The following is a 15,000-nucleotide window of genomic DNA, read 5'->3' as shown; positions in this document are numbered from 1 at the left end:
TGCTGGTCCGGACTGGGCTGGACTGGCCCTGCTGGTCCAGACTGGGCTGGACTAGTCCAGACTGGTCCGAACTAGTCCAGACTGGTCCGAACTAGTCCGGATTGGCCCAGACTAGTCCGGACTGGCCCGGACTGGTCCGGACTGGCTGGTGTGTTTGTCTCTTCAGGCCAACAGTCCTCAGGAACTGCGTCTTTTCTACGAGAAGAACCAAACTCTCAGTCCAGAGTAAGTGCAACATCTGAACCAGGCCTGATCTCCTGTCTGGTTGCTGCCTTCTGACTGGTTCTGCCGGTTCTGCTGGTTTCCAGTATTCCCAGAGAGACTTCCCACCACCTGAGGCACCTTCTGCTGGATCTGCTGCAGCGCAACCACACCGAGCGCCTGGACTTTGGTCAGTGAGGCGTCGGAGGAGAGCCGGCCAGGACCGCCTTCTGACCCGGTGCTGTTTGTGTTCCAGACCAGTTCTTCTCCCATCCCTTCCTGGAGCCCAGTTCCTCCCTGAGGAGGGCTGAGCCGGCCAGCGCGTCTCTCCGCCGGGCCTCCCAGGTTCCCCATCAGCCAGTTCCTGCAGCAGTTCTTCCACCTCCCACCTGGCCTCCCCCCCAGTCAGTAGTGTCTGACCTCACTTCCTGCGGGGCTGGCTCCTCCCCCTCCTGACTCACCTGCTGTCTCTGCAGAACTCTCTGGCTGAGGGCCAGCAGCTGCGGGTCAGAACCTCGGCCCACCAGGAGGACGGTCTGCTGTTGAGGGACTGGTGCGGTGGCAGCAGGAACTCCTCCTCCTGCGACTTTGAGGACTTTGTGATGGTTCCGGCTCATTTCTCCGGTAAGGACCCGGTTCTGTCGGGCCTCCTGTCGTGGCTGGTGCCGCTCAACAAGCGTTCTTCTGTTCCAGCGGCTGATCTGACGGCTGACGGTCTGCAGGACAGTCTGACGACCAGCGGGTGAGACCGGTGACGACCGTGACGAATGTGTGATGAGCACGGGCTCTGATGATGTCACTTCCTGCCGCCTCAGGTCTCTCCTGGCGTGCGCTGCTGTCGGCGGTCCGTCCAAGACGCCGCCGCGCTCTCCTTCCTGCAGCCGCTCCGCCGGACCAAGCAGGTGCCGGCACAGGAAGTGGTCTTCAGGCCCGTTTGCTCGTGCCGGTGTTCACGGCTCTCCTCTCGTCTTCTGTCCTCATCTTCACCCTCAGACTCGGCGAAGTTCTGCCGGCCGACTGTCTGGACCACGCGGGTCGCTCTCTGCCCATCCCTGTTCCCACCCAGCGGCACAACTTCCAGCGCCTGGAGCAGAACCTTCAGTCCTCCGGAACGGACGCCTCGCAGCGGTCCGTATCCATGGAGACCGCTCACACCTCCTGCCGGTCCATGTCTGAGCCTGAACTTTGTCCCGTCAGACCGGCGCCGCGTGGCTGCAGCAGTGGGAACCTGCAGGGCTTGGCTGGCGTCCCGGAGGCCTCCCCGCCCCCCGCGGCCGGGAGGCCTCCCCGCCCCCCGCAGGCTGTCGCTGGGAGGAGCCAGAACCGTCCAGCCCTCCAGTCAAAGTATAAAAGGTCCAGATTCAGTCTGCTGCCTGCACACAGCTGATAATCCCTCCCTCTCTCTGGTATCCCACAGCCCCTGAACGCCTCACGCTCCAGCCCCGAGGACTGGGCTCCCGGCTCCACAGCGCCCCCTGCCTGCTGGAGTGCACCGCTGCTGGAGCCAGACAGAAGATCAGGAAACAGCACTCGGACCCTGTGGTGGCGGCGATGCCGGGGGCGCCGGCGACCCGCCCTCTTCACTCCTCCCCCAGGCTGAGCGAGCTGATGCAGAGGAGCCCCCTCCCCACCATCCTGGGGTCTCCCTCCAGGGTGGGTGTTGGTCCAGAACCACTAAGATCTGAGCCTACTGATTAATCAGGTTGTTGGTTCTGACCCAGCGTTCCCTCTCCAGGCTTTTCCACCCTTTGAGTTTCCCAGACCCCCCAGTTCTCCAAACCTGCTGAACTTCCTGACTCAGCAGGGTTTGGTGGTCGGCAGCAGAACCATCCCACTGGACCTCCGAGAAACCCGGGGAGACCCGCCCTGGTCACAGGCGACCCATTACAGTCACACCCGCAGACGGAGCGACCACGTCGGGGGTTTTGGGCGGTGAGGCGCTGTGACATCATCGGGAGGTGGGCTGGCCCAGAAGCAGAAAGTGGACGTGTGTCTCCTCGTGCAGGTCCCAGAGCGCCGGCGGTTTGTCCGACATGCTGCTGAAGGCGGCGTTTGGACCAGGACGCGCAGCGGGGGAGAGCGTGGCGTGTGACAGGACCCCAGGTAAGCCCGCCCCTCAGACCGGACCCGGCGTTCCCCCATCCACTCACGGCGCTGCGATGCTCTTGTCGCCTGTAGCGCCCCCCGGAGGTGGCAGCAGTCCAGCTCGGGCGGTTTTCACCGTCGGTTCTCCTCCGCTTGGAAGCACCCCCCCCCCCTCCTCCAGATGCAGGAGAGCCTCAGGTGACTCACAGGCGTTAGGGAGTTCATCTTCCTGCTCAGCTGGACCAGCGAAGGTCACGCCGTAGCGTGGGGGGAGGGGCTTGTCATAAAAGGGTGGAGCCAAACACAAGCTGTCTGCTCTCTCCTGCTCTCCAGGTTCCCTGCGCTCCGGCAGCCCTGCAGGCTCCCTCTCGGGGCGCCCCCTGCTGGCGGGCGCCAGCCCTCGCTACAGCTTCACAGACCCTTTGGCCCCGGAGCTGGGGGGGCTGTGATGTTTGAGGCCCCGGAGCTGCCCGAGGAGACGCTGATGGAGGTGGGAGGAAGTGACACGTGACCAATGTGGCTTGTTTCCTGTTGACGGTGCCGTGTGTGTGTCAGCAGCAGGAGCACACGGACACCGTGCACGACCTGCGCTTCACCCTGGACTTCGCCCACTGCCTGGTGGAGGTGGCGGGGGCGCGCGGCGCCGGCGTGACGGGGACGGACGCCTGTGGGGGATCCACGGTGCAGCAGCAGAGCCCGGTGGCGGATCGGATCAGCTCGCTGAGCCGGGACTGGAGGTCAGCTGATCCGGAGGCTCTATCGGCTGATCCGGAGGATCTGAAACAGGAAGTGCTTCACCTGCTGGTCTTGTTGTTGCAGCCATGCAGAACAGCTGGTTCTCTACCTGAAGAGCGCCGAGCTGTTGTCCGGCGCCCTCCACACGGCCATGGAGCGGGTCGCACAGGGCAAACTCTACCCATCGGCCACTGTTAAACAAGGTACCGCCACTTCCTGTCAGGGGCGGCGCCTGCTGGTGGAGCTAACGCCTCTCTGTTGCAGTGGTCAGGAAGCTGAACGAGCTGTACAAGCGCAGCGTGGCGTCCTGCCGCTCGCTCAGCACGCGCCTGGAGCGCTTCTTCTCCAGGAAGCACCGTCTGATGGACCAGATCTCCTCGGTCACGGCGGAGCGGCTGCTGTTCAGCCACACCGTGCAGATGGTCAGTGTGGCTGTTTGAGGCGGCGCTGGCCCGGTACTGAGGTCTTGTGTGTTCAGGTCCAGGCGGCGGCGCTGGATGAGATGTTCCACCAGGGTGAGGCCTCGGTGCCGCGCTACCACAAAGCTCTGCTGCTGATGGAAGGACTGATGCTGCTGCTGGCCGAGCGCGATGACGTCACCAGCGTCGGCAAATGTGAGCTGGCCCGTTAGCCTGTGTGCTAGCTGCTGTCACAAATTAGCAAAGTGGTGGCTCGCCTGACCCGATGCTGGTTTCTGTCACTTCCTGTCGGCAGGTAAGGAGTACATCGAGCGTCGCCTCACAGCGTTACAGTCCGGACTGGGCGTCTGAGCGAAGGTCATCGACCGACCAATCACGTTCACTCTACGCCTGAAGAGGGGGGGACAGCTGTCACCTTCCACCGGGCTAACGTCCTTCCCCGATACAAAGACTCCACAAAGAGCTGACAATGCTCATGCTACTAGCAAACAGTTAGCATCTACCCTCTCACACTCACTTAGGAAACAGGAAGTATGGACAGGAACAGGAAGTGGGGACGGGCGACGTCATCTTAGCGTAGATGTCTGCCCCACCAGTCTGATTCTTTATCGCTGGAGTTTAGGAGAGTTTTGGTCACTTTGCTGATTCTCTTCTCATTTAAAAATGCTCACTGGGCTGAACCAGGTCCGCGGATCAGGTCCTGGTTCTGGTCAGAGATGGAGGGTAAGCTAGCAGACAAAGCCTTCATGCTTCTATTTCAGATTACAATATTCTGTGCTAATGTTGAGTTTTAGCATATTTTACCTGAAGTGTGTTAGCATTTTTGATACTTTAGCTGTTAGCGTCGGGAAGTGTGTGTTTCCACACAAGAGTTGGACAAAAATTGGCGTTTGGCAAATGTGAAGAGGCGGCATTGAGCTTTTCTTTTGATGATGTAGCAGCACTTCTCTGATCTTTGTGGCCTTTTGTTTTTGGAGTCAACATTCCGACACTTCCTGGTTCTGTTTTCTGGACCTTCTGTGCAGCAGTTGGAATATTTAGTTTACAGCAGTTTAATTTTTGTGGTTGAGCTGCTGAATGTGTTTGATGTTTTTATACATATTGTAAATTAAGTTATTGTTTCCAAAGATTTCCTGCTTTTCTTTTTTCCTGTGTGAGAGTGTGTGTGAGTGTGTGTGGAGTGTGTGTGTGATATTACAACATAAATAAAATGGGCCAAAAACATTTTGATGTGTTTGTACTTTGTAACTCCTTAAACTCAGCGTTTTTACCTTCTGCTGCAGGGTCAGAGGTCAAACGCTGAGTTCCAGAGACCAGAAATCTGGTATTTTACTGAAGAGAACATGAGAACCGGTTCTCAGGAAGTAGCCTGTTGCTAACAGCTAGCTTGTTTTCAGATATGGGTCAGGCTGGAACTAGCTAATAAATTTGCTAATAAGTTTAGCAGTCATGGACCAACAGGTGAGGCAAAGGGGGAAACCAAGGTTATGTCTGGGCACCCATCTGCCCCTGGGCACCCATCTGCCCCGCTGGCCCGGGGCAGTGGGCACCCATCTGCCCCTGGGCACCCATCGGCTGGCGGATGGACCCTGCGTGGGCTGCGTCATTCATCAGGTGGATCCACGCGATCCATCAGGTGATGACGTCAGACCTGAGCTGGGAAGAGTCGCGGGTGGGAGGGGCCAACGTCCCCGCCCACATCCCTCCCCCCTCAGGCGGCCGTGACGTCAGACATAGCGGGACCTCTTCTGTCGTCGCCATTTTTTCGATCTCGCTTCTGGTGGTTCCGGAGCGGTGCGGGAGGGGAACGAGCGACCAGATCCCGGATCTTTTCAAACACCTCGAAGCCACGAGCGGCCGGGATCAGCCTCGTGAGCTGCGGACCAGGGCGCACGCGCAGCTCCTGGGATGCACGCGCGGCTCCTCCGGGTGAAGACGTGTTGCGGGCCGCCGCCATTTTTGTCGCCGCGCCGCCTTTAAGCTCCCGGGATTCGAGCCTTTCCGTGACGTGTTCTTCTTCCAGGAGCAGCCGAAGCTCCGCCGCCTCCAGCCCGGCGACACCGGCCGCCATGAGAAGCGTCTAGAGCCCAAAAGCAGGTTTGGGCTGCGGCCGGAGGACATGAGATTTTAGCGGAACCAAAAAGGGAAGCTTGTGCGACGCTGCCGGCGTGTAGAGGAGCCAGAATGGCCCAGGGTTGGATCGAACCGGTCTCCGCCTGTCTCTGAACGCCTCTGAACCCCCCCGGACTCTACTCCACCGGGCCGCGAATGCCCTGGCCCGAACCTCCCGGCCCCAGAAGCTCGCAGTGACCCCCCCCGTCAGATTTCTCTGGTTTTCTGGCCCGTTTGAAGTGGTTCCGGACAGTAATGTCGACCTCCCGCTTTGATTCGGCGGACCGCTCGGCCTGGTATTTCGGACCCGTGTCGCGACATGAGGCGCAGAACCGACTCCAAGGGCAGAAACACGGCATCTTCCTGGTCCGGGACTCGTCGACCTGCCACGGGGACTACGTGCTGTCGGTGTCGGAGAACTCCAAGGTGTCGCACTACATCATCAACTCGCTGCCCAACAAGCGGTTCAAGATCGGCGACCGGGAGTTCGAGCACCTGCCGGCCCTGCTGGAGTTCTACAAGTACCACTACCTGGACACCACCACGCTGATCGAACCGGCCTCCAGGTACTGAAGCAGCAAATGTGGCTGAATTAGGTCGACTATTTTTATCGGAACTGACCCAGTTCCTGTCAGGGGTCCCCCGTGTTCTGGTCTCTCCTGGGGCCTCCTCAGACATCCATAATAACCGGCTCCGACCCAGAGTCGTGGTCTCCCGGTGACCGCCACAGACGGTCAGAACCAGCTGTCGGTGCTGTGGGTCCGCACGCGTTTGCTGCTTTCAGGCTTTTTTGTGCGATTTAATGTTGCTGGTGTCGAATTAGCATTAGGTGTTAGCATTAGCTATTAGCATTAGGTGTTGGCGCTGGGCGTTAGGTGTTAGTGCCAGGTGTTAGCATTAGCTGTTGGCATCAGCTGTTTGCGCCAGGTGTTAGCATTAGCTGTTGGCATTAGGTGTTAGTGCCAGGTGTTAGCATTAGCTGTTGGCATCAGCTGTTTGCGCCAGGTGTTAGCATTAGCTGTTGGCATTAGGTGTTAGTGCCAGGTGTTAGCATTAGCTGTTGGCATCAGCTGTTTGCGCCAGGTGTTAGCATTAGCTGTTGGCATCAGCTGTTTGCGCCAGGTGTTAGCATTAGCTGTTGGCATTAGGTGTTAGTGCCAGGTGTTAGCATTAGCTGTTGGCATCAGCTGTTTGCGCCAGGTGTTAGCATTAGCTGTTGGCATCAGCTGTTTGCGCCAGGTGTTAGCATCAGCTGTTTGCGCCAGGTGTTAGCATTAGCTGTTAGCATCAGCTGTTTGCGCCAGGTGTTAGCATCAGCTGTTAGCATTCTTCCTGCGTTTGGACCGAACCGCCTTTTCCTCAGAAGTGCTGCTCCTCTGGCGCCGGTCTCACCCCCTGTTCCCTGTGTTGCCCCCCCAGGTACCCCAGCACGCTCAGCTGCCCCGTGCAGCCCGCCGGCCCGGAGGACAACCTGGAGTACGTGCGCACGCTCTACGACTTCACGGGCAGCGACGCGGAGGACCTCCCCTTTAAGAAGGGGGAGGTCCTGGTGATCCTGGAGAAGCCGGAGGAGCAGTGGTGGAGCGCCCGGAACAAGGACGGCCGCGTGGGCATGATCCCGGTGCCCTACGTGGAGAAGCTGGCCCGGCCGGCGCCGCTGCCGGGCCAGCCGGGCCACGGCTCGCGCAACTCCAACAGCTACGGCGTCCCCGAGCCGTCCCACGCCGTGGTCCACGCCTACGCGCTGCCCCAGACGCCCTCGCCGCTGCCGGCGCCCGGACCCGGACCCGTCATCAACCCCCAGAACGGGCCGGCCATGGCCAAGGCCATCCAGAAACGGGTGCCGTGCGCCTACGACAAGACGGCTCTGGCCCTGGAGGTGAGTTCTCGCTGCAGTACCAGAACCGCCTGAGTCCACCTGCTGGTCTCTGGCGGCTCTGTGAAACCACTTGACACTCACTGGGACACAACGCGAGTCCAGTCTGAGGACCGGTTCTAAAGATAGATCACTTTTGAGGAACCCGTTCCTCAGCGGTGTTCTGGGTTGTGGTCCGAAGGCTAGTTTGTTTCCAGGAACCGGTTTCAGGTTTTAATAGCAGGTCGGTTGTGTGACCCGAAGGTTCTGGAGGTTCTGCTTTGCTCGGCAGCTCCGGTTCAGGTGAGTGTTTGTACCGTCTGGACCTGAAGGGGGCCCGAACCCACAACTCTGGGTCCTGGGTCAGAACACGGCTACGGCCCGAGTCTGGGTCACCACCGCAGCTGCTGCCAGAGTGGGCGTGGCCTCTTGGTTCTGTATGAATGAGCCGCTGTCAGTCGACCCAGCGGGTTGGTCCGGACCTGCTGCTCCGGACCTGCTGCTCCGGTGGTGCTGGGGGTCCCGCCAGGGTTCCCTCGGGCTGGTCTGGCTCCTGTCTGTCACATGACTCCGCTGTTCACGACGCGCGAGCGTTGACAGTTGTTGGCCAATCAGCAGCCTGCGAGTGTTTGGCTCCGCCCTCCCCGCTAGCATGACCTGTCTGGGTAAAGGTGGGCGGGTTCTCGGCAGCTTGTCTTCATTTCCTGTCATTTTGTCTAAGCCCCGCCCATTCTGTCTTGTTTCCCCAGGTCGGCGACATCGTGAAGGTGACCCGGATGAACATCAATGGCCAATGGGAGGGGGAGGTCAACGGGAGGCGGGGCCTCTTCCCCTTCACCCATGTTAAAATCATAGATGCTCAAAACCCAGACGAGAGTGACTGACCTCAGGCTCCACCCACATCGGCCTGGCTCCGCCTCCCCACCCATCCCGCTGTAGGGCGTCACGCTAGCTTGACCTGGCCCCCCCCATCTGTTGACAGAGGCTTTTCTTCGCAGCTTCTGGACGCTGAATCAAAAACGCAACCCATGACTCCGCCCACTGCCCCGCCTCCTGACAGCACGCCGGCAGCTTTAGCATCTTAGCATCCGTGTGTGTGTTGCAGGCGTGCACCAACACACACTTCCTGTTCTCCAGCCCCAGGGTTTGTGGGGGGGTTGGGGTTGTTGACGCTTCACAGCCACCAGGTGGCAGCGCTGGACCGGGCTCCAGAACTTCTGCTGACGATGGTCCACAGCTGCTCCACAAAGGGCTTCTGTGGTTCTGCCTGCAGCTGCTGGGTCCAACCTTCTGGAACCAACCCAGCCACTTCCTGTTGTTCCAACCTGCCGGTGGTTGCCATGGCGACAGGTCGTGAGGAGCCGGTCGGCAGGAATTGAACGAACTCTCCGCCTTAACCAGGGCGCGTTCTCCAGGAAGGGGCGGGGCCTTTGTTGACCACCGTGTGCCATGTGTGGTTGTCTTTGGGGTGTTGGGGGTGTGGCTTGGGGAGGGGCTTCCTGCAGCCCCGCCCCTCTAACTGCTGGTTTTTTTTCGCGCCGTCGTGAGCGGTGAACGTGCACAGCGTGTTTGGAATGAGGTTAAAGGGAAAAACGCCTGCTGTTGCCTCCGAGCGTGACCTCCCAGGGGTCCTGTGACCCCCTGGCGTGACCTCCCGGGGGTCCTGTGACCTCCCGGGGGTCCTGTGACCCCCTGGCGTGACCTCACGCTGCCTGGCGTGACCTCCCGGGGGTCCTGTGACCTCACGCTGCCTGGCGTGACCCCCCGGGGGTCCCGTGGGGGCCGCCTGCTGCTTCTCCGTATCATCAATAAAGTTCCTTTTCCTCTCAGCAGTTTCCTGCTGCTTTATTTTTGCCAGAAATCGATGATCAGCGCGTGCGGTGACGTTTGTGCTCCTCCCGTCGCCACGGCGACCGGTGTCGCGTGCTGTCGTCTTGTTGAATGAAACTTGTGCCTTTTATTTTCTGATGCATTCACCTGTTCACACCTGTTCACCTGTGCTGCTGGTTCGACCCTTTATGTACAGAATAAAACTTCCGTCTACTTCTGTAAACGGCCGTCTGACCTCTTTGTCATCGCCAGGGTAACCAGGAGGGGGCGGGGCCTGGCTAATTCTGACAGCCCCAGAGAAAAGAAGCAATTAATGAATTTTAACGACGTGCTAATAAAAGAGGGTCAGCTGACCTGCAGGAGGTGGGAGGGGCTAACTTGTAGGTAGCTAAGGTGTTGAACGAGTGACCGGGACCGTTGATTCCGTCGTTATTGATCGACTCATTTGGAGATCTGTGTTCTGGATCCGGTCTGTCAGAACCGTGACGGTCCAGCGGATCACATGGTTCTGAGGAGGCGGGGCCAGAGCACCAGGACGGCAGCACGCCAGGCAGCGGGGTTCTGAGCTCGGACCCCTGGAATGTTATTGCGGTGTGGGTGGAGCTTAATCATCAAAGGTTACAGCAAAGCCACACCCACATCTGTTCAACCAGGACGTGGCGTCGCCAGGAGCAGAACCAGGACGGGAACATCCTGACAAGGGGAGCGCCGTCGGGTCTCAGCAGGTCTGGAAAAACCTTGTTTTCCTCTTTCAGAGATCCAAAATGTCGCAGGAAGACGAAGACTTTGGGTTTCACTTGGACCTTCAGGAACCTTTCGAGAAAATCGAGTCGTTTTGTTCACAACTGAAGGTGACGAGGTCACTGGTCCTCCTCCAGGTCCTCTCAGTCCTCCTGGACCTGGTCCTCTCAGTCCTCCTAGACCTCCTCCAGGTCCTCTCAGTCGTCCCGGACCTGGACCAGGATCTTTGCTATCTGAAGGACCTGTGGGTGTTCAGAACCTCAGAAGACAAACTTGGTGTGAGGTGGAGATGAAGAGGGTCTTGGAGGCCCCCCTGGACCTCGGGCTGGTGGATCAGGTTAAACACAACTTAATGTTTCTTCCTGAGACATCAGTGGAGGACTGACAGGACCTGATCCTGGTTCAGGCCCACCTGGAACACGTGGAACTGGGAGCAGGTAGTGGTCCACACACACACACACACACACACACACACACACACGGGGCCTCTGACTCCACCATCCCGACCTCCACACACACGGTTGAAGGAGTCATGTGACTCGTCTGGAAAAGCCAAGATTGTCTTTATTTTTGTACAAAAATAGGGGAGGGGGGGGGGGGCTCTCTGCTGGCCTGGGACACCCTGGGCACAGAACCTGGAAGAACCCGGAAGAACCCGGAGGATCTGGCAGTACAAACAAACCTTTGCTGTCTTTCAAACTTTTAGTTCTGTGAAAACAGGAAGTGACGACAGTCGAACAGGAAGTGACGTTCCATCACGCTCCTGACCGGACGAGCAGCGTCCACACGGGCGGCAGCAACCACAGGAAGCGCCGCGGCGGGGGGGCGGAGCCCGACGTACAGGAGCACACCTCGTAGCCGTCGTGGGCGCGGTCGGGCTGGCGGCGAGTGTCGCCTGTTGTGGCGGCAGCGTCCGGGGCTTCGGGCTCGGGGGAGTCGGCCTGCATCTGAGAGCACAGCAGCCAGTCTGTGGAGGTGAGGCGGGGAAATCCAGGCTCCGCCTCCACGGCGCCGCCCGGAACGCGCCAGTACTCCCGCCCCTTAAAGAAGTAAGAGGAGCCTGGGGGAGAAAGGAAGCGAGTCAGAGAAAGAGCGTCCTAACAGGAAGTGAGGCCACGGCCCCCAGAGGGGGGAGAAGGGGGCAGAGGTCAGGGAAAAGGTCACCTCACCGTCAGACCAGCTCATGGCGTCGTCCAGGTCCGGCGGGAGGCCCTTCCACAGGGCGCTGGCCTTGGGGTAGCCCGGGTCCATCTGCCTCAGCTGCTCGTCGTAGCGCCAGTAGCGCCGCTCTCTGAAGAAGTAGGTTTTGTGGTTATGCAGCCAGACGAAGGCGGCGTCCACGCCGTCCAGGGGCAGGCCGAAGTCACTGATTGGACGAGGGTAACCCTCCTCCATGATGTTGTCTTTGAACAGCCAGTACCTGCTACCTGTGGGGGAGGGGCCGCGTCAGCGTCTGGAGCGTGTCAGGGACAAGCGCGTGGCGAGCGTGAGCACCTTTGAAGAAGACGATCTTGTGATCCGCCGCTCTCTCGTAGACGGCATCCACGCCGTCCAGGCTGGGCGGCAGGCCTCTCCAGAAACGATGGATCTGAGCCGGTCGCAGCGACACCAGGTGCTTCTCACGCGTCAGACGCCAGAAGTATTTCCCTGAGACGGTTGTCACGGAGATCAGATTATTCCAGCAACAGCAGCAGTTGCCACGGTAACAGACCCCATGTAAATAAAGTGGTGATTGAGTCATGTGACCAGCTCAGGCTTCAGGGACCTTTGGCTGTGGCCTTCATGCCACCGCAAAGGATGATGGGACATATTGGGTCTCTCCACAATGCATGATGGGAAGGAAGATCTTTGGTACCTTTGAAGAAGAACGCCTCGCCTCGAATCTGAGCCACCGCATCAAAATGGCTGCTGCAGCGATCGGGGGCGTCCCTCGCCATCCTGTCGGGAGGACAGACGGGTCAGCGACGCGTGTCATGTGACTCTGCCAACGTTTCCATGACAACCACTCATGGACCAGCCCGGTACGAGAACCAGATGGGAATCCAGATCTGAGACCAGCTCGTCTGTGATCCGTCGGTTCTGTTGCAGGTGGTCAGACGGACGTGGCGCCGTCCACTCACGGCTGCACCAGCGACCGCGACCCGACGGCGGCGCAGGAAATGATTCATGAAGGCGGCGGCGGCGGCGAGCGAATGCTAATAATGAACTGTGATTCCTGTCATCAGTCACACTGACGCCGGAGCGGCGGCGGCGGCGGCGGCGGCTCGGTGTCTGAGGCCGTTTGAATGCACTCGCTCGGGGGCCAAACCAAACACACGTAAAGAGGTGCCGAGTCAGGGGCGGGTCACCTGACTGTAGCACCGCCCCCTGCTGACAGGCTCCTCCCTTTAAACCCCACCTTCGTTAGCTGGCGTTAGCATGAGGCCGAGCTGAGGGACACGAACGGTCCCCTGAACTTACGGCAGTGTGGACCTGTTGTTGGGGACGTCTCCCAGGACGGGCGGCTCGGTCGGGGGCGGGACGCCGGGTCGGTCGGTGTGGGACACCGAGTCTCGGACACCTGAAGCAAGACCACAGTCAGGGGACAAATAAAGCAGCTACATGTCGACAAGCGACCCAACAGAACCGGCGCCGTACCGTAGAGCTGCCAGACCCGGACCTTGTCTTCGTAGGGCAGGTGGTACTTGAGAGGGTCCCCGACCGGGCCCTGATAGTACGGCCTCATGATGGACTCCACGGCCGAGGTGTGGACCAGACCGATGGCGTGACCGAACTCGTGAACCGCCACAGCGAACAGGTCCATGCCGTCAGCGTCTGGAAGAGGACCCAGAACTGGATCACGAGCAGCTCTGGGACACGAACCACGGTTGCTCCTCGGTCCCGGTACCACCGGGCCACCGGCACTCACCTGCCGACCTGAAGGTCCACGCCTCGTCGTCATCAAAGTGCGTATCTCCGGCGCTGAACTTCTCTCCGGGGAAGAAGGCGTGCGCCACCGTGCCGCCGGGACCGTCGAACGGATAGCCGTCCTCGTGGTCCGCCTTGGTGAAGTCGATCTGGATGTCGGCGTCACTTCCTGCCACCTCGTGGAAGTTTAGCGGAGCGATGTCGCTCCAGACCTTCAGGGCGTAGTGCATGAGAGCGCGCACGGTGTCGCGACCCAGCAACGCCGAGTCCTTCGGGAAGGTGCGGACTCTGGAGGGACAGGTGGAAGGTGAGTATGTGTGTGTGTGTGTGTGGGTGGGTGTGTGAGTGTGTGTGGGTGGGTGGGTGTGTGAGTGTGTGTGAGTGTGAGTGTGTGTGTGTGGTGTGTGGGTGGGTGGGTGTGTGCGTGTGAGTGTGTGTGTGTGTGAGTGTGCGTGTGTGTGTGTGTGTGTGGGTGGGTGGGTGTGAGTGTGTGTGTGTGGGTGGGTGGGTGTGTGCGTGTGTGTGTGAGTGAGTGTGTGTGTGTAGCATTAGCATTGGGGCTACATGACATTTTCCTGCCATGGCCAGATGTTTCTTCTTCTGCTAAGCTAACGCTAATCCGAGCCAGAACAGCTGGAGCAGCATCAGTCCACTGGAGGAGAGCTTCTTATCTACTCGATCACCTGACAGAAGGACGTGACCCCTGACCCCTGTGACCCCTGTCAGTCGTGGCTCCAGATTAATCCAGATTAAACCGGTCGGCTCCCTTGTCTGTGGATTTGCAGGCGTTTGGGGGACAGACGTGCAGCACTGACCACTCAGAACAGACGTTCTTTACTTTAAAACCAACCAGAAGTGGTTTTGGACTGACTGAAGCATCACTGAAGCATCACGATCATATTTTCCTCTTCATTTATTCCGAATTAACCCTGAAGATGTTTGCAGCCCTCTGATTGGCTGTTACCTCCAGGACATGTGTCTCTTGTTCCACTTGCTCTGCGGCATCAGTGCTCGTCTGCTGCGACCTGTCGACCCCTCGGGAACATCTGGCAGAGAACATCTGGGGGTCCCCATCAGGAGCAGAGTGTCCTGATCTGCAGAAGAACACAGGTCCAAGCTCCGCCCAACAGAACCGACCAGAGATCCCAACAGAACCTACCAAAGATGCCGGTCTCCTTCAGACCTCCAAACCTCTGCATGGCTCTGATGGCCCGGGTCAGGGCCTCCTGGGTCTGGAGCTGACCCGTCACAGGGTCAGGGGACGGCAGGTACCCCTAACCTGCTGAGCCAGTCCTGGAAGACACGCACGCACGCACGTGCACACGCACGTGCCACCGCACTCACGTGCAACGCTCGTTTAATCTTTAAGGTGGCGGCAGAAAAACTGGACTGATCGCATCAGGCAGTGGTACCGCTCCGTTCCGTCCTCGGAATGTTGTGTGTGTGGTGTGTGTAAGTGTGTGTGTGTGTGTTGGTGAGTGTGTGTGTGTGAGTGAGTGAGTGATGAGTGAGTGTGTGTGTGTGTGCTGTGTGTGGTGTGTGTTGTGTGTGGTGTGGGTGAGTGAGTGAGTGTGTGTGTGAGTGGGTGTGTGTGTGTGTGTGTGTGTGTGTGTGTGGATGAGTGCTGTGTGGTGTGTGTGAGTGTGTGTGTGTGTGGGTGTTGTGTGTGTGTACCAGGGACAGACCCTCGGCGGTTCATCTGCCGGCAGGTCAAGGTCACAACAGTGACCGGGGCTCAACAGTAAACACATGACATCACATCCTGAAGAACTGTGAAGCTGTCAGTCAGCGTCACCATGGTAACGGCCAAACTCGAGCCGGTTCTGTCCTGATGAACGAGCGCCTTCTGTTTCCCACAATGCCTCAGTGTGTGAACAGCTGCGGCCTCACCGGCAGAAATGAGTCACGCTCAGAAATGTGACCTCTTGACCCCGCCCGCTCTCACAGGTCAGGTGGCGGGTGGCCATCATCTGGTGATAGGTTTGGCTCCCTCTGCAGGAGGAGCACGGAACCACCGCTCCTGGGCTGAGCTGGATCTGAGCTGAGCTGGATCTGGATCTGGTCTCAGCTGGATCTGGTCTCAGCTGGATCTGGGCTGAGAGCTTCAGGTTCTGA

General features: G+C 59.2%; 3 protein-coding genes and 1 long non-coding RNA gene across 4 annotated transcripts in view; 2 read left to right on the top strand and 2 right to left on the bottom strand.

Moving 5' to 3' along the window:
• The window catches only part of ulk1b (unc-51 like autophagy activating kinase 1), an 8,702-nt gene extending 4,038 nt beyond the window's left edge, over window positions 1-4,664 (top strand). Inside the window, 20 exon segments of the mRNA XM_057023362.1 lie at window positions 167-225; window positions 309-391; window positions 458-537; window positions 540-605; window positions 678-825; window positions 895-943; window positions 1,017-1,103; window positions 1,195-1,371; window positions 1,457-1,545; window positions 1,619-1,854; window positions 1,937-2,133; window positions 2,207-2,304; window positions 2,380-2,484; window positions 2,620-2,721; window positions 2,724-2,776; window positions 2,845-3,023; window positions 3,106-3,224; window positions 3,286-3,443; window positions 3,500-3,635; window positions 3,736-4,664. Of these exon segments, the coding sequence (XP_056879342.1) occupies window positions 167-225; window positions 309-391; window positions 458-537; window positions 540-605; window positions 678-825; window positions 895-943; window positions 1,017-1,103; window positions 1,195-1,371; window positions 1,457-1,545; window positions 1,619-1,854; window positions 1,937-2,133; window positions 2,207-2,304; window positions 2,380-2,484; window positions 2,620-2,721; window positions 2,724-2,776; window positions 2,845-3,023; window positions 3,106-3,224; window positions 3,286-3,443; window positions 3,500-3,635; window positions 3,736-3,791 (2,277 nt within the window). The 3' untranslated portion in view covers window positions 3,792-4,664.
• A 502-nt stretch (window positions 4,665-5,166) lies between these two features.
• Window positions 5,167-9,013, top strand: crkl (v-crk avian sarcoma virus CT10 oncogene homolog-like). Its single transcript, XM_057023361.1, has 3 exons — window positions 5,167-6,118; window positions 6,972-7,431; window positions 8,157-9,013. The coding sequence occupies exons 1-3, from the start codon at window positions 5,808-5,810 to the stop codon at window positions 8,289-8,291; spliced, it is 906 nt and encodes a 301-aa protein (XP_056879341.1). The 5' UTR covers window positions 5,167-5,807; the 3' UTR covers window positions 8,292-9,013.
• LOC130519780 (uncharacterized) lies at window positions 8,952-9,260 on the bottom strand. The gene is made up of 2 exons (XR_008948470.1): window positions 9,149-9,260; window positions 8,952-9,077 (listed from the first exon to the last, which is right to left on the bottom strand). It is a non-coding gene; the product is annotated as an uncharacterized LOC130519780 (long non-coding RNA).
• Window positions 9,261-10,522: 1,262 nt separating this feature from the next.
• On the bottom strand, window positions 10,523-14,213 carry LOC130519777 (matrix metalloproteinase-17-like). Its single transcript, XM_057023360.1, has 9 exons — window positions 14,045-14,213; window positions 13,850-13,979; window positions 12,887-13,173; window positions 12,616-12,792; window positions 12,439-12,538; window positions 11,834-11,916; window positions 11,473-11,625; window positions 11,148-11,405; window positions 10,523-11,038 (listed from the first exon to the last, which is right to left on the bottom strand). Exons 1-9 carry the CDS (start codon window positions 14,082-14,084, stop codon window positions 10,734-10,736), a joined length of 1,533 nt encoding a protein of 510 aa, XP_056879340.1. The 5' UTR covers window positions 14,085-14,213; the 3' UTR covers window positions 10,523-10,733.
• Between the last annotated feature and the right edge of the window lie 787 nt (window positions 14,214-15,000).

This window comes from Takifugu flavidus, unplaced genomic scaffold, assembly GCF_003711565.1.
Source record: "Takifugu flavidus isolate HTHZ2018 unplaced genomic scaffold, ASM371156v2 ctg209, whole genome shotgun sequence".
Lineage (NCBI taxonomy): Eukaryota > Metazoa > Chordata > Actinopteri > Tetraodontiformes > Tetraodontidae > Takifugu > Takifugu flavidus.
The sequence above is the reverse complement of the archived record's forward strand: the minus strand, read 5'-3'. Positions and strand labels throughout refer to the sequence as shown.